The sequence below is a fragment of the Rhinichthys klamathensis genome, unplaced genomic scaffold (assembly GCF_029890125.1).
Source record: "Rhinichthys klamathensis goyatoka isolate OS25496 unplaced genomic scaffold, OSU_Roscu_1.1 h1tg000229l_1, whole genome shotgun sequence".
NCBI lineage: Eukaryota > Metazoa > Chordata > Actinopteri > Cypriniformes > Leuciscidae > Rhinichthys > Rhinichthys klamathensis.
In genome coordinates this window covers 1,445,915-1,464,259 of record NW_026606753.1, presented here as the reverse complement: position 1 = coordinate 1,464,259, position 18,345 = coordinate 1,445,915, and the positions used below count along the sequence as shown (strand labels likewise).

General features: G+C 38.0%; 1 protein-coding gene across 2 annotated transcripts in view; it reads left to right on the top strand.

The window, feature by feature from the left end:
• Window positions 1–18,345, top strand: part of fbxw7 (F-box and WD repeat domain containing 7) — a 224,219-nt gene that overhangs the window by 136,060 nt on the left and 69,814 nt on the right. Inside the window, exon 1 of one of the 2 annotated variants that reach the window (XM_056265095.1) lies at window positions 10,025–10,282. The exons of the other annotated variant lie outside the window; for it this stretch is intronic. Coding sequence (XP_056121070.1) covers window positions 10,067–10,282 — 216 coding nt within the window. The 5' untranslated portion in view covers window positions 10,025–10,066. Of the gene's footprint in view, window positions 1–10,024; window positions 10,283–18,345 lie in introns of those variants that run through there. 2 annotated transcript variants of the gene reach the window in all.

The following is an 18,345-nucleotide window of genomic DNA, read 5'->3' as shown; positions in this document are numbered from 1 at the left end:
AATGATTTTATAAAACCGTTCAGTAAACAAAGAGTGAATATTGTCATGTGACATTTAGACATAGCCTAATATTCCAAATATTTTCTGTTTTTGCTCGATTTCTCCAATGACAATAGTTCCAAACAAGCCACAGAAAGAGTTATGCGTATTTGTGATTCAGTGACCTAGTTCCAGAACGAATCTGCCGTTTTGAACCCTATTTTTTACAGTCTATGTTTTGAACATAAGTTAGATGAATGCTTCTATGACTCGTACATTAATACGGTAATTTGGCGCCACCTATTGGCGGTTTTAACTTCATAATTAAAAATATATAACTTGTATAAGGGGATGCCAGTTTGAAGAATGCCTTTGGTCGCATAGGAACTATACTTGAATTGTGAATTGTTTAATACCTTTTAATGGTCTTCTGCAAAGTTTGAGGCATATTTATTTTTTCATGCTTTAATGTTGGCCTAATTTCAGTTACATTTAGATTTTTATTGTAGTAACCACTCAGCTATATGTGGAAATGCATATATATATATATATATATATATATATATAAAAAAAATGTTGCAAATAAAACCATAGTCCACAACTTCTGTAGTTTTAACTTATTTTAATATATAAATTCAGTGAAATCGTCAAACGTTTGAATGACTTGCCAGTGACTTGTGACCCAAGCTTTGACTTGACTTGCTTGACATAAGGCAGTGACTTGACTTGACTTGCCTTTATAAAAAATTTACTTGGACTTGCTTGAGACTCGAAGGTTAAGACTTGAGACTTGCTTGTGACTTGCACATGTGTGACTTACTCCCACCTCTGGTTTTCAGGCTAGTGCTCTGATTCATGTACTCTAAACTCTTCAAGGATCTGAGTATCATTCACCAGACCGAACTGAAGGAAACTAACATGAGGTTTACACACTCACAGCCTCATGCATCTATAATCTACAGCTCTCTGCTGTCTTATTTGAATATTTGGCTTTTTTATATTCAGTGTCAGGGTTGTTTATACAGGACCATGATCGCATCTTCTACCAAAAGATTGAGAGTTTCAACCCCATTCCTACAATTAGACAAAAGCCCTAATGGTTAATCTTGTAAGATGTAATTTTTCACTCCAAAATCAAAGGAAAAAGATTGAGAGTTTCAATTCAACCCCATTCCTACAATTAGACAAAAGCCCAAATGGTTAATCTTGTGAGATGTAATTTTTCTCTCCAAAATCAAAGGACAAATTATACATAAAGCCCTGGTTTCACAAACAGGACTTAGATTAAGTAAGGATTAGGCTTTAGTTGAATTAGGACATCTAGATGCAAAAAACATGCCTTAACAAAACAAAAACAAAACATTACTGGTGTGCATCTTGAGACAAAACGATGGCTCTGACATTTTGATTGTTTTATTTATTTTGATTCCCAATGCCTCCGACACTAACAATCAATTACTTGCTGAATTGACTCTCCCTCCTATTAATAGGCATTGTACTGCTGTGGTATTTTTGCATAAATATGGTACATATGGAGTACATTTATGCCAGTATTTAACTCAAGACTGAAATGAGGACATCAGGTGTGCTCTGACTTTATCTGGATGTGCAGATGACTCTGTTTCCTGTGAGGTGGACCTTTCTTGTGAGAGCCCTTTAAAATGTTGCCTGGCAACCCCCATTATGTGTAAAAGTTAGATGAACAGGTGAAGAGTGACATGACACTGTTGCAATGAGGAAACTGCTACATTTGTTGGATAATGAATTGAAGCAGGCTCACCTGTTCTACCAAGTATTTTACATTTTATGTCACCAAACCAAGAGAATTCAATCCCTGACCTGTCACTGCATTTCTAAATCCAAGTGTTTTATTTGGATTTATTTTCTGTGAATATAATCTATTTGCATTTTCATGCAGTTCCACACTTAATCACATGAGGCCACCAAAGACTCAAAGTTTCAGTTTGATTTCTGCTTTGATTATCTGATTCTACTTCAGGTATTTCTAGTGAAGATTACCATATTGACTGCATGGATCTGTGACAACTTTCCTGGGAGAAGCCTCAGTAGCAGCTTTGCAGCAACAATCCCAGGCCTCTTTGTTAATTTGCCATTTCCAGGTTTGAGCCAGCTGTGACATCATCCTTAATGTCAGCTCTTCTCAGACTACATTCACACTGCAGCCGAATGTGGACTAGATTTTTCTTTCTCATTGTGTGATACATTGTTTTTCAACTGCAAAAACCACAATCTAAATCTGACAGTTTCAGTTTCATGTATATCACTTTTATATATAGAAATCATTTTTTCAACATCTCAATCAACACCACTCAACATGATGCCATTAATGCTCATTCCACAAAAATAAATTGCAAGGATGCATTAAATTGATCAAAAGTGACTGTAAAAACATTTATAATGTTACAAAGGATTTCTATTTAAAATATATGCTGTTTTTTTTCTTCAAACTTTCTATTCGAAGAATCTTAAGGATCATGCGACACTGAAGATGACACTTAGCTTTGCCATCACATTTTACATAAATATTTGCATATAACATTTTAAAATATATTAAACCGTTATTTTAAATAGTAATATTTCACAATATTACTGTTATTACTGTATCTTTGAATTATGGTCGCACGGAAATGAAGATTCTGGGCCCAAACAGAAAATTCAGGATGCACTTGGCCAAAAATAAATAAATTAATAATAAATTAATAATTTTATTTAACATTCAACTCAAATAGCTATTTTTTTCTTGCTAACTAATGAGTTTATGGACATTGAAGAGATTTCTTGAGGTAAATGTTATGTTTAGTGATATCTTAAATATCTATAGAAAAAAATACGTCAAACGCTTAAATCAACAATTTCAAGCCAGACTCTTATCAGCATCGCAAACTTTGCCTTAATTATTTTGTAATTAACATACCAACACAGTTTTACACATAATGGTCAGTTAGGAGAATCCCCTGTTCAGATTAGTATCTGATAAGATTTAGAAAATAAAATAAAATTTATTTCTCAGATTAGAGCAGGTGTGAACAGTTTATGAGACCTGAGACAACCTAAAAGTGACTCATCAGAAAGGTTCACAAAAAGGTTCAACAGTCATATCAACAGTAGGTCCAAACTTAAACTTTCCAAGAATAAAGCAGAACTGCTTGATTTGAGTTTGTTTTTTCTTAAGCAACTTTATTTGCTCTTAATAAAAGCTGTGTAGAAAGAACATGTGAATCAAATCCTGCTCAAACTATTATTAGATGTTAAAAAAAAAAAAAAATTACAACTGTTTTATGAACTGTGTTCAAATGCCCTTGCAAACTGTCCATGTGGAAAACTCTTGTGTTAGAGCTTCACCAGCGGATTGCCTTTTTGTTCTAAATGTGCTATTGTCATAAAACTTTGTCCCTAAAGAACCTTGTGAAGAAGTTTTTCCCTCAAGAAGCTTAAGCATAAATGATTCATAAGCATTTGAAATTTTAATGGCTCATTAGGTTATTTTACTCTCTGCAGTTTGTGGCCTGGTCTGGGTGTGAACACTACTTACTGTAGCTATACCATATGTAGTTGCATGGTCTCGCACACAATAGTCTATGATATTGAATTATTCCGTTTTAGTGCTGTAGATGAAGAAGAATGTGCATTTCTTTTGTCTCTGTAAGAGCAATTTTGTGTTTCAGTTTTTTTTTTTGTGTGTGTGTATTTCTTCACTGGTCTTTATTAGTAGAATGCAAGTAGAATTTTTTATTTCACCAATTAAACTAAAAGATTATTATTATTTTTTCACGATGTCACCCAATTTCCACTCAACTCAACATGAATATCCTTATTTGATGTCATCAGTGGTTTTTATTTTCAGTCTGCGAGTGTAAACCTTGAATCATGGTGAAGTTGAGAGCAGATCTGGTTAATTTAACCCACTCTTGCACATGTATGTGATGGGCTGTTAACACTGTCTGTCAGGGTAGCGACGTTTGCGTCTGTCATGAGTCTGCTGCCGTATTGGTGTCATGGGAAGTGCTGTGAATTACTGCCTGCCGGAGTGTGTCGATTCATCAGGGCGGTGAAGGGAAACTAGTAACACTTTAGTTTGGGGTCCAATTCTCACTATTAACTTGTCTTATTAGCTTGCACATTACTAGCATATTGGCTGTTTATTAGTACTTATAAAGCACATATTAATGCCTTATTCTGCATGACTATATTCTACATCCCCTTATCCTACCCTTTACCTATACTTACCTCAATAAACTCCTAATGTCCTGCTTACTAATAGTTAGTAAGAGTTAAGTCTTAACTAATAGTGAATGTGTTCCCAGACTAAAGTGTGACTGGGAAACTTCTATGTGTATGTGTTAATGTACCTTTTGCTAGTGAATGGAGAATTGGGTCTTTTCATGTGGTCTGCGTTTCAAGACCCCTGTGACCTTAAGAAATGCCTCATGTCCTCGCTTTTCAGGGGACTGAAGCGAAAGTGTGTCAGAACATGTGTGTCTGTCTGTCTCCTTGACTGTAGGTCTAATAGAAGAGTGAATAATGCTAGCCCTCATGTATTTCCTGTCTTTTGCGGAATGCAAAATATTTAAAGAATATATCAGTTGTTTTTGTTCATGCCATGAAAGTCAGTGGGGTCCAAAGTTTTAATGTCCAATAATGTCATAAAGGTATAATAAAAGTAATGCATACAGCTCCATTGGTTTGATCTTTTTTTCCTAAAGTAATGATCACTTTGTATGATGAAGAGAGAACTAATTATATAATTGGTGGGTAGTCAACATGTAAGAACCAGTGAGGTTTTAAGTTATTGCTCTATTGGCATACTTGATTTGGGCTTTGTGTTGTATACATGAGTTGATCAGAGTACTACAATTTCAGTTTGTTAATCATACAAGTGATCTTATCGCTTTAGAAGACTTGAATCAAACCACCACATAAGTGTTATTTTACACTATTTTGAATTAGCTTTTTTTATATATTTTCAGTTTTCATTTGAATCTGTTTGTGTGCGTTTGTCATTTTTGTTACGTTTAAAGAAAAAACTGTTTAGCTTTAATATGTTTTAGTATTAATTTTAATTCTTTAACTTATTTTATTTCAGTTTTTTGCCAATGTATTAAAGGCAACATTTCTTATTTTTGTTTAAGCTTTATTTCAATTAACAAAAATTATGTAGCCTAATAGTTTTTTTTTTTAGTTAAAAATAACATCACTGCAAACCACTGGATTTTTATGGTCTGCTTTTGTTGTTTACCCATGATTTCCTTTGTGTGAAGTTGTGGTTTTATAATTTTTTGAGCTCATAAATGAAAATTCCCTTTTCTTCCTTTCCAGACCCTAGTTTCTTCCCCTAACAGCCCTAGAGAGGCTATATTTAAAAAGCGACGGGCATGCAGAATAAAGGATTCCTCCTAACAGAAGGCTGTGCCTGACATTCTGCAGGAGCCAGGGTTAAATCCCTTGCATTTCTGGCATTCCCAACAATTACCTTGTGCCAGTCATGCTAACGGGCCGAGGCTCAGCAGTGCACATACGGCACATAGTTGTGCGCCATGAGATTAGTTGAAGGCTTATGTTGGGTCTGTATGAAGTGAGAGGACAGAAGCTTTTGGGTTTCCAGGGCAGATCTAAAAATGAGATCTGCCCTCTCAGGTCAGTTTGACTCGAGAAAACCCTGCGTCTCTGCATCATAGGACAGCTTTATATTCCACAAATGTACATTGTACTAGAGAAATTAAAAATGAGGCCCTAGAACAGAAATGCTCAAGGGCTCCTAAAATGCTCGTATTGATATTGATCATTATCTTAGTTTTACACTGACCCCTCTTTACTATCTCAAACCCCAAACCCTAAACGTACAGTCGGATAAATTTTTCACTGAATCGAGCAGTTTCTGAATCTGACTTACTCCCTGAAGTGTAAGTTATTACTTTCCACAAAAAAGTTTTGTGTACATAAGGATTGTGTAACTTAAATCATGTTATTACTAGGGGTGTAACAATACATTGATATGGATCGATGCACTGATCAAACGTCTAACGATGCTATACGTAAAATATCGATATACGGTACCTTTATTTTGACACTCTCCACATCCTCACGTAATGTCCATCTACACATTTCCACCAAAGCTTGCATTTTCGTTTACTCACCATACTGTCTGCCGGTGTGTCTTTTATAACGTTAATTTTCTCAGCTGAAATAGACGCCTGACAAGATTGACTGAACCCTAAACACGTTTTGTCACAAAAGCCGGTATTGTCCACTGTCAAGGCATCGAGTTCATGTTTTACAGCAGAAACCGACAAGCACCCTTGTTGTTTGTGAACACAACCCAATAAGTCAGTTTTAGCGAATCAGCGCGCAGTATTCAGGTCAGGTGACAAGGCTGTTAGTCACTTCGAAAAGACGCGCTAGCTGAGAGGAGTTTCGTCAGTGCTGACAAAGTCATCGAGGATGGATCATTTCAACAAACTTGATGAAGCTGTGATATCTTCTTCTGGGGGTAAAAGGAAAATAAAAGCTGAACTTTTTCACAGAACCTTGCCTAAAGCAGCATGTTACAGTGGTGAGGGAATTTGCATGTAATCACAACAACAAAGTTTGTCAGGCGTCTATGTCATCTGAGGAGATTGACGTTACAAAGATTAACCGAATGATTGTTATTATGTATCATAGCAATTACTTGGTTTTGTTTATCTCTGAAACATTAAAAATGTGGAGTTATCTGCTTTTGCTAAAAAAAACTAACTTTTTCATGAACTTTAATTTTGTAAGTTACCTGTATTTTTTTAGTTATTGTTACTTAATCAAAACAACCCAGATACAGTTTGATTGATATTACTTGGAATGCACAATAAACATGATTAATGAAAATGAACAAGAACAGAGTTATCTGTTTTTGCAAAGGAACTCTTCTGTTGTAAATGTCCCAATTGGTAGAGGGTGTGCAATTTTCAAAGTTCAATTAAATGTTCATGTTATATATTTTGGTTGCATTTGTGAGTTAATAAAAATGGAACTGGTTGTGTAAACTTGGCACATATCTCAATATCCATAAATCAATCGATATAGCCCTGAATCGAATCGTAATCGCTTCACAGAATTTTTTGATGTATCGGCAGATATCGCATCGCTGGCTGAGATAATCGATATCATATCGTATAGTGATGAACTGTCCGATTTACACCCCTAGTTATTACTGACTTCTAATGTGACCATTATGAAGGATATATTTAGGCACCTCTGCTGCTTTACAGAATTCTGTAGGAAACACTGATTTACAAGCCTGAATGCTGATTAAAACTTTGTAATTCTGTCTGTCTGTTCATAATGTAATATTTCACAATGTTGGCAGTCAGTTAGCCCATAATGTTCCTTTGGTCCGTACTCCAATGGAAGTTGTCATCAAATCAAACTTAGTGTTTTACTGTAGGGCTGCAACTAACGATTATTTTAATAATCAATTAATCTGCCGATTGTTTTCTTCTTCTTCGATTAATCGGATAAAAATTTCAATTTGATTTTTTGTTTATTATAACTCAGCGGTTCTCAAAGTGTGGGGCGCGCCCCACTGGTGGGGAATAGAGACGTGACAGGTGGGGCGCGCCAAACGGGAGGAAATGTTCCTTTTTATGCCTTTATATCTTTATCCAGACATCCCAAATGTCCCGGAAGTTCCGGAAGTCTCCCGCATTTTGATAGCGGCTCCTTGACGCCCGCAAATGAGATCCTATCTCCCGGAATCTGGAGCAAGACCGCGCACTAGAGTAGAGAGTGACTGCGCGCGTGTGTGTGTGTGACTATTAATGCAGCTCGTACTAGAGCAAACCGTCCTTATAGCTGTGTCTTGCCGCTTATTAGACCGATCACCCCCGGGGGCGACAACAAGTAACAGGAATTCCCCACCCCCAAAATAATGATTGACGTGACGTCGGCATATTAATTGTAGCGGAACAAACTTTTGCGCCCATAGATATGTAGCCTATGTTTCGCGCCGATGGGTAGCCAGGCGCGCTGGAAGCTGTTTCATGCGTAAGTGGGGGCTGAGGGCTGGGTTGGAAAACATGTGACGTCATTATGTTGTGGCTTACGACAAGACATTAAATTTCGCTGAACATTGAACATGTTTTGAGAGTGGCAGTATTAAGCCTGCAACCCTGCTTTGAGAAATTGTGCAATGCAAAACAGGCTCATTGCAGTCACTAATGCAGGGATAAATAGACCTGTCTTGCCAAATTGATTTCTCTTCTTTTCTTTTTTTAACAGATTGCAAAGTGGCACTTTTATTTCTTTGCTATTTTTGAGGCACTTTTATTTTCTCTATTTTTGAATTTCATGCAAGTTATGACACAGATGCACTTCATTTTCTTTATTTTTGAACTTGCTGTTATTTGATGTAGATAGTTAGTTTGTATTTAGATACAACTTGTTACTATACTGATACTACTTGTTACTTCAATAAATTGGAACATTTTAAGCTTGTTACGTATTTCATTAGCATTGTGTCGGGGCGATGGGGGCAGTGGGGCTTGAAAATTCCCCCTTGTTCAAAGTGGGGAATGACCGAAAAAGTTTGGAACCACTGTTATAACTAAATAAAACCCTAATTCAGGGTTGTGGCGAGCAGGACGAGGCCGAGGCCTCGTCCTGCTCGCCACAAGGGTATTTAATATGTGTAAAAGTGTACTTTAAAAAGTGCAAAAGCCACACATTGAGTTTTACTAATATCAATATTTGCTTTGTTTTTAATGATAATTGCTGATGGCAATTTGCCAACCATGATTAATGTAAAATTAATTAAAAATGATATCCAACATATGTTTTAACACAATTTTTGTTAAAACAAATTTACACAGACATGTTGTTCAGACGTGAAGATATAAACTAAAAACATCTCAAATATATAATTCATTTAATTTTTATTTAAAATTAATTGAATTATAAGGATAATTGATAAAATAAATATAGAAAGACCGAAAACAAGCGTGTGAACGTAGAGCCGCAGTAGATCGCGTTTGAAAAACAATTAAAACTTAATAGTAGACAAATGCTATAAAAAGAGAACGGAGTGGAGGTACGCAGCAAGCTAACAGGCTTGATTAAAAGGACAGGAAAAATGATGCATTAGTGCACAAGCATTCGCTGAAAACCACTTAGTACAGTGACTAAAAAACTGACTTTTACTGCTGCTGTTATTAACTGCCTTTATATTTAGTGCTTCACTTTGTAAACACTGTTTTAATTTAACCTATTTCTGCGGTAGCACTATTTTAATCCATCACTTATGTTGCGAGCGAACTGATTGCGCAACCTGATCCTCGAGACAAAATACAGACATCCCAAGTCTCGCGGAAGTTCCGGAAGTCACCTGCATATTGATAGCGGCTCCCTGCTGCCCGCAAATTAGTTGCCCTGAATCTAGAGCGCGCAAGCAAGAGCGTGCATGCGAGACAGAAGAGACTGTGCTCCAAACATAGACTGTAAAAAAGATCTCGGTCTCTGCGCGCACGGCAGATCGGCGAAGGGAGAGAGAACTTGCGTGTGTCTCATGAAGCACATGTAAGACAGAGAGCATTATGATTGGCCTGTTTCAACCAATCACCAGTAAACGCTCCCCGTGACGTAAACAGACCAACTAATCGATAATGACATTCGTTGACAACTATTTTAATAATCGATTTTAATCGATTAAATCGATTAGTAGTTTCAGCCCTATTTTACTGTAAAAGTGGAGATGTGAAGTAATATATGTCTACCTCTGATGTGAATCTCAGAGGGTACATTGATCCATGGTGGGCTAGGGGAGTAGATTCCTATGCTTGTGTGCCTGGGTGGGGGCAGTCCAGTACAAGATCAGCTGCTCCTAGGCTCAACAAGTCTCACTGATGACATCAGACCCTCTGATATTTTAAAAGGGGCCACAATCCAGGGCAGCGAACTTGGTGTGGACACTTAGAGCTGTTGTCTCTCTTAACTCAAAACCATTCTACTGAGTTCTAGGGAAATTCAGTGATTCAGCCACTGAACAGAATCCCACAAATTTGCCTCCTCTGGGATATGACCTACTAGCCCTGGGTTGGCAATGCTGCGGCATTGCCCCATTCCCCGTTTCTCGTCATCCAGCCCGAGGAGAAAGATGACCAAGTCCTCGGGCAAGGAGAAGGCTCCCCTGGAGAGCCAGGCACTGGATCTGGCTGACCCCAAGGAGGTCACCAAGGAGCCTATACCCCCACAGAAAATCCTCAAGATCTTCAGCATCAACATCATAGCTCAAAGTCTGCCCTTCTGTCGCAGACGGGTGAGTCCCAGGAGTCTACACACGACTATGCCCTAAAGCATGCCTATTTTAATGCCATTTGCTTTGGTCAGGAATTAAGTTCACTTTACTACAATTGTCTTGTCAGGATGTTTACTTGCATGTGTAAATGAGCAGATGCGTTCTTGGTCAGAAATGTGTATTTGTTATCACAGATGTGAGGTGACTTAAGTCTGTACTGGGCGTTTTAATTATGGTGATTTAAAAACTATACTATTTTACTTTAAACATTTAGATCTTGAATAATACCAGTTTATACCCAATTTTTACTAGAAACATATATATTTACTTGACTCCTTCGGTTTATGTATAAGATTTCGTAACGGTTCCCCAGGAAATTTCAGTCATAGTATTTATTGTGCTTTTGGATTTTGAATAGAATCAGTGCTCTCTGGTGCTGTTTAAAATGCATCGGCAACTGCTGGGATAGTGAGTCATCGTTCAACCTTCAGCCTCCCTGTCGTTCTTAAACCAACAATAGCAGTAATTGCTTGGGCACAGTCAGAAGACTCAATATAGCAGCGCTGGTTTGAGCATGTCATACTGCTACATTGATGTCATTTTAGTGCTGCTTTTTTAGAGGGTACATGTATTATTCAGTGAAGTCTCTAAGGGACATTGACAAAAGGGTGTGCTTTAGTAAAAAAGCATTTGGGAATTCATCTGGACCATATAGGTGGATATAATAGGACCATATAGATAGGTGGATATAAAAATAAACTTTATTCTCGTTTATCTGAATCATCTGTTTTTTTGCTGTATATGTTCAAATGATTATGGTGTCCATTTATGTTTGCGAGGCTTATTTCTCATGATTTCTTTAGTCGCCACTAAGATCCCATCCGGTGACCTTAAAAAGACTTGCCTGGGAGTTCCTATTTTTAACCCTGCCCAGATCCAGAGAAAATGTATTGATTGGCTAGGAAAACAGCTGCTCACTGGTCTATGGAACCGTCCCACCAATCCCATAATACAGCGACACGTGTGCTGCATAGTCAAAGCGGGAGCGGCCGGAAAGACACTATACATGACAACTCTGATCATGGAGAACTCATTGCAATGTTACACCTCGCCAACTGGCTTAAAGTTTGACTCATGACCTTCCGGTATCAGCCATTTCGTTAAAAACTTGTTGGGGAATAAGGGCATTGGGGCAAAACAAACAATCATGTTTGTGTCTTCAAGTGGATGGGCTGAAGATAATGAGGAAATTCATTTTCCTCATCACTAAAGCATACTTTGAGAAACTTCTTTTTATAGACACTTCCATATATGGCAGCCTCTATTGTAGTCTTAGGTGTCTAATGTCACTGGCTTTTGCATTTAGCTTCAAGTTATTGCTGTTACTACAGATGCTCTCAGTCTTAAGAATCCTTTATCTGCAATGTAGTAATGTAATGAAGTTATATGAAGGAAGGCCATTAGTTGTAGGAATGATGGATATGTGGAGAAAGTGTCTGAAAACACACTACCATTCAAAATGTGGGGCTCAGTAAGTTTTTTTTTTTTTTCTATTTCAATAAAATGTTGTTCTTTTGAACTTTCTATTTATCATTTCCGCAAAAATATGAATCAGAACAACTGTTTTCAACATGGATAATAAGAAATGTTTCTGGATGACCAAATCAGCATAATAGAATGATTTCTAAAGGATCAAGTGACACTGAAAACTGCTTTAAACTCAGCTTTGCCATCAAATAAATTAATTATATATTAATTATATTTAAAATAAATATTAAATTACTTTTAATTAGTTTTTTTTTATTGGATTTTAGATCAAAGAAATGCAGCCTTGGTGAGCATAAGAGACAACTTAAAAAAAAAAACACACACATTTTGCAATATGTTAACGACACTAAACCTTTGAACTATAGTGTGTATACATTACATAGTCACTTTCAATGTTTTAGGAAGGGGTTCCCTCGAAAGGGAAACATTATATTTGGAGGTCTCTGATATAAAAAAATGGAAAACCCCTGGAATAAAGAATAATGAATCTAGTTGTATATAAATTACACATGGTAATCTATTCATTTAAAAGACTACCAGTGAGCGAAAACAGAAAATGTATTACCCAAGTCATTAATATTGGAACCTTGCAGTATTCGCCACATCTTATTGTTCAGTGCTTAGTTTCTCACCCACCACCCATGTTCTCAAGAGACTGAGAATGTGGTGGGAACCAACCAAATGATAGCGCAGGGAGAAAGCCAAATAAAATGGTCTTTATCACTAATATGCACATGTACTGTACCTTCCAGAAGATTAACTTCTGGAAACATTCCTCTTGAGGCTTGTCTTTGTTCTTGAGGAGCGGTGTTCAGAATTAATGCTGTCCGTTCACTTTCTTCTTTCCTTGTAAAATCAGGCCTCCACTGAGACTGCAGAGTCTCTTAAATCGAGAGGAGGAGGAAGAGAAAAGAGCAAAAATAGATCTCTAAACCTCAACACCAAACAGGCATCCCCATGCCTAACCAATTGAGCAGCTGGTTTAGACACCACCTTGCAGAAGAGACTTGAGATCCACCAGCTGGCCCCAGTGAATGAAATTGCTTGAATTCCCATGGTCCTCATAGGCCAATATAAGATCCCTGAAACTTCGCTTAGCAGGTTCTGCAGAGTCCACTGAGCATAAAGCAGCAGCAGCTTTTATCATTGTAGAAAGGAAATAACAAAAATGTCCTACAGGAATCAAACTTAGGTTGAAAATACGTTTGTTCATATCCAGATATTCTGTAAGTCTTTGTATGGACATGACAGACAGACACACACACAAAAGCCCTTACTCTTATGCCATCTCAGAGACCCTCTTATAAATAGATGGCAACTAAATTTCCATTGAAGAAATGCTGAGGAGACAAAACCATCTCTTTTTCCCAGGCCTGGTATAGAAGACAGCTGTTTCTGAAAAGACCCCCAGGAAATGAACTTGAGTTTTCATGCCAGAGCACTTGGGTGCGTATTGCTTTTCTGTTCCGGATCTGCTTTGCCATTTGGGTAAAGTGATCCGGTCCTGCCCATCAATGCTATGTCACTGCCATGGTCACCATCAAGAGCCATTTGCTACTTGAGCTCTTACCTTTGACCTGTAAGTCTCACTATGCCCGTTTCCTTAAAGGGATAGTTAACCCAAAAGTGAAAATGTTCATATATTGGACCCTCTTGTCATTCCAAATCCATTTTTAGAGAGGAATACAAAAGGAGAATTTAAGAACCTTAATGCTACTTTTTTTCCACATTTCTTTGTCCCTCAAGCTCCTTATGACTCCCTAAGTTTTCCAAAGTCTTCTGAAACCATATGAGGTGTGAAAGAACAGACGAAAAATTGACAGTTTGTTAAAAAAATCTTTCTCCACAGCTCCCAGATCAAATATGGCATCATCTTTGACAATGACATTTGTTCATGAAACATGAAAAATTGTGAGAATTTGATGTGATGTGAACAACTGATTTGAAAGTTACAGCAAATCTAAGATTTTCAGTGAGAATTATGTGTTCTACTGAACATATAACAGCATATCATTTTGGAATGACATGGGTAAGTAATGACTTTTTTGGATCAACTGTCCCTTTTACTTCCCTAAGTCATTCAATCACGGGGGTTTCTTAAAGCTGTTGTTGGTAATAAAGAATCAGAAAAACAGTGGATAGAAGTGAATAACACAAGTTTTCTCAATCTTTCAATGAGATTTTTTTTCAGTGACAGCATGAAACAGTTGTTTTAATTGCAACTTTTTTTAAAGAGTACACTTTCAAAATATGAATCTTCTTTACATTTGATTGCCAGAACTCTGTGCTTTAAAGTCTCTCAAAGCAGTCTCCTTTATGGTCTGATTGTGCAAGAATTTCTGTGTGTTTTTAAAGTGAGCCATGTGCTAACAATCTCACACACAAGACCCCGGCAGCACATGCAAACAGATTTAAGTGTGGTAAATGCTACATGCTGTACAGTTCAGGCTTTTTTTAAGCTCTGGCTTTGAGGGTTGTCAGTGCACTTGGATTTGTTTTGAAGTGTTTGTGTTTCTGTGTGCTGTGGTTAGTTCAGGGGCTTATTTTCAAATGGAGACAAGATGGTGCTTGTCTTCATGAATGTGCAAGCTGAAGGGCAATGTGATGATCACACTGGTCTCATGAATCCTGTTGGATCAAGAGGCAGATGTGTCTCCTTTGGAAGATCCAAAACCCCCACAACCTTCCTTTTTTCAAGATGCATCAATAAATTGGATCCTGACGTTTTGATGCTCCTATTTACTCACTTTGATTGCCAAGGTGTGCACAGACATCTTTAGTCACCTCCGCTTGCATTCTGTTGTGTAGATCTTGTAGTGCTGCATTTACAGGAGATTATTTCCTATACCTGTTAATTTTTTTTGTGTTGTCAGTCTTTTCTAAGCTATTAAGTAAATTAAATAGTTGACTACACTACAAGCTATTAACAAAGTACTATAGTAAGTTATTCAAGGGGACAGGGTCTTATTTTATTATTAAAATAAGACCCTGTCCCCTTAAATAACTTACTATAGTATGGATTTGCCAACTTATGTATGCACTCAAAGCAGTTCATATCATCTCAGCAGCATTAAAGGGGATTAAAGTGTTCACCCCAAAAATTGTCCTTTATTCCACTTCGTATTACACACAAGAGGACATGACTAAAACAAAAAAAGATCTGGTTTGGTGAATTGAGTGCATTAGCACTATACATTGTGACTTGCTGATCTTTTTCCAGGTGCACCAGTTTGCTAAAAACATTTGGTGGGAATTTCTGGGTATTAATTTATAATGGAAATACATATTTACCTTAAAGATGCAGATTTTTTGCACAGTGATTAAAGTGAATCAATACATCCCTTTTATTTCGTGACCTGTCTGAACAAACTGATTTCCTAAAAGGAATCCGATTCTACAACTCTATTTTAGAACAGAGAAAGATTTCAGGGACACACATTTATTACCCCAGCCTCTAAGTAAACTGCCATTGTGCTGTGGGCATAGAAAATCACCCCGAGGCTCATTCCCACTCTTGCAGATCTGAAAAGAGCAAAAGTAGTTTTTCAATAAATGTGAACTCTTGCCATTCTAACTTGGCATTATCTCAAGTGGAAATTGTTTTACCTAGATGACTTTTCTTCACCTCGTTGTGTATGGGCGCTGTTTGAGTATCTAGTCAGCTGATGTGTCCTCCCACCCTTCCATGCCAGCTCCTCTGGGAGGAAGATGATGGGATTGCATTGCCCTTGAGCTCCAAATAACGCTGGGTGAAGGCCTAAAGCTATTCTGAGCAGGCCCATTCCAGCGCTGGACATACAAACAGAAAGTGTTGGGCAAACAGTATTGTGGCATTCTCCATATGGGAAGACTGGACTCCCACCAACAAACATTAAGAGATGTCAGGGATTTTATTTGTGTAGCTTTGTGTAGAGAAAATGTTAGGGCTGTAGTCAACCAAAGAAATCCTTAGTCGACCAAAGTCCTGTCCTGCGCAACAATCAGTCGAAAAAAGAAAAGAAAAAAAAGACGCAATGTTTTGCATTTTGATTGAACATATATTAAACAATTGTCATAGAGCATTTATAAAACAACATCGAAAAAAACATCAATAATACATAAAACTATAATAATAATACAATTCTTTGAAAATTAAGTGATTTTTTTTAACTGCAAAGTGAGGAGCTCTGTCCTAGGTCTATAGTGACAGTCACAATCGCGCACCTGACCACACCACACGCTACAAAAAATATAACTGCTAAAACTGCCAAATAATGAAAAATCCTAACAAAAGCTCTGGTTTATACAGGCTGTATATTCTTCTTTACTTTCAAAGCTATGGGTTAACTTTTGTCCTGCCGATCTAGGCGTTTTAAAACAAACCCAAATAGCCTAAAAAACAATCCTAATAATAATAGGCTGTATAGTAGGAAGGCATATGTTTATTTTCGTTTTGTTACATTATTTAGGCTATTTTCAAACGCGTCAAGTGTACAAATAAAAACAAAAAAATAAGAAAACACAATCTATTGAGTCAGCATAATAAAGCCGTTAAAGGGCCTGCTCACATATCGCGTCTTTTGCGCGCTCAAGTTCGTTATTTCAAATGTAGGCATAATGGAAGCGATGCGCTCGTTTTTTCCAAGCGCGTCCGCGCCGCAGCAACAGTGCAGCCAGCCACAGGTGCGGTTCCCGAGTGTTCTACGTGGTGCGCTAAACTGTGGCGCTGTTACAAAATAGCCTAAATTACAGCATTTAAAGTTGGGGATAAAACATAGGCTAATTATATTTAGAATACAGTAATATATAACTGCTTATAAAGGAATAAATATCAAGGAGTAAATCAATGAAAATTTCTTTCTATTGGTAAAAAAAAATGCAACTGGTCGACCAATGAGATTGTCATTTGACCAAGACGGCATCGACCGATTAGTCGACTAAACGACTTAAGTTGACAGCCCTAGAAAATGTAGATGCCCGCACTATTGTCAAGTCATGACAGCACACAGAAGCTGAACTACTACTGAAGCTGAAGGTAAGTGGCGTACACACTGTGATCGGTGCAAGCCCAGCTGGCACAAAGAAGTGCTGACATTGTTTCTCAAGTTGCCCTTTGACGATTTTGGGCCCCCCCTCAGTACCCAAAGCTCCACCAATTCGAAAACCTGCTGATCTCAGACAGTGACTTTTCCCATGTGTTTGAAGACCTCCCACCTGCTGCAAGGCTGCCAAGAGGTGTTGACATTTCTTGCAGAGCTGGCAGTGCGGGTGAGAGGCTTTCTCCTGGCCCTGGAATGTGTCACGTGCTCCCAGCATCTGCCGAGAGCTGGGGGCCGTAACTGAGGATGGGGCTGCTCGGTTTAAAACACTCGTGCGTTTCAATATCCGGGACCATTGCAATAATGAATGTTTGTGCTAAATATGCTTTGACAGCACACTGTTGCTGTAAACAGCTTGTAATCTGAGTCTGGTTATCGGGATATCTTGAGAGGTGGTAGTTGATTACTTTAGAATGGCAGGTCAAGTAACGGTTACCCTGGAACAACGTTCCTCTGTGGATAGCCTGACCTGACCCAACCTCAACTACACTGATTTTTTTTGTTTTGTTTGTTTAAACCCATTGCTGTGATGTTCTCGACAGCACAGACATACACTTTTGTTGTTAAAGGAATTTTCTTCCCAAAAATGAAAATTCTGTCAACATTTACTTACTCTCATGTTGTTCCAAACTTTTCGAACTTTTATCTGCAGAAGATAATTTTGAAAAAGGTTAACTGAACAGTTTTGGTTACCATTGGCTTCCATTGTATTGACAATAAAGAGGAGGCTTTTCTCAAAATATATTTTGTCACACAGAAGATCAGGTCAGTCATACAGGTTTGGAGCGACATGCGGGTCTGTAAATGATGTCAGTTTCTGGCTGAACACTGTCTGGTCTTCATTGCTAGTTCTTTGGGAATGTTTCTCACCTTTCACTCCCTCAAACCTTCTCCATCAGCTTATCCTCCCTACCCATGGCTACTTGGCTTGTATGCGGTCCAGAAGCAGTCATTTGGCCATGGTGTAACTGACGCAGCTGTCTACATGGTTTGTTTAATTTGGGCATAAGGTATGCCACTGCTTGTGTGGTCCAGCCTAGATTGCCCTCTAGATTGATTGTGTGTGTGTAAGCGAGAGAGAGATAGATGGGCAAGCTCTCTGAATTTAGTGAAAAAGCAGAGCCTGATTTATAGCAGACACTGGATCAGAGATGCTGGGAGGCATTGCATACCCACTACGTGCCTCACTGACGACTGAGCACGTGTAGCTAGCTGCATAGTTGGATGAGGATATCCTTTCAAACTGACCCCTGATTGGTTTCTCTATTTCAGTCCCATGATTTTGTCTCCAAGTCTTGCTCAGAACAGTGTTGTTGTCAGTGTGACATCACCACTGAGTTCATCCATTATCATATGATATGGGCCGATTTGGTCTCAGCATTGTCTTGAACTGGCAAACAATGCATGCACTTTGTTGCACACAATCCTCCATATGTACAGACACTAGAGGGATAAAGA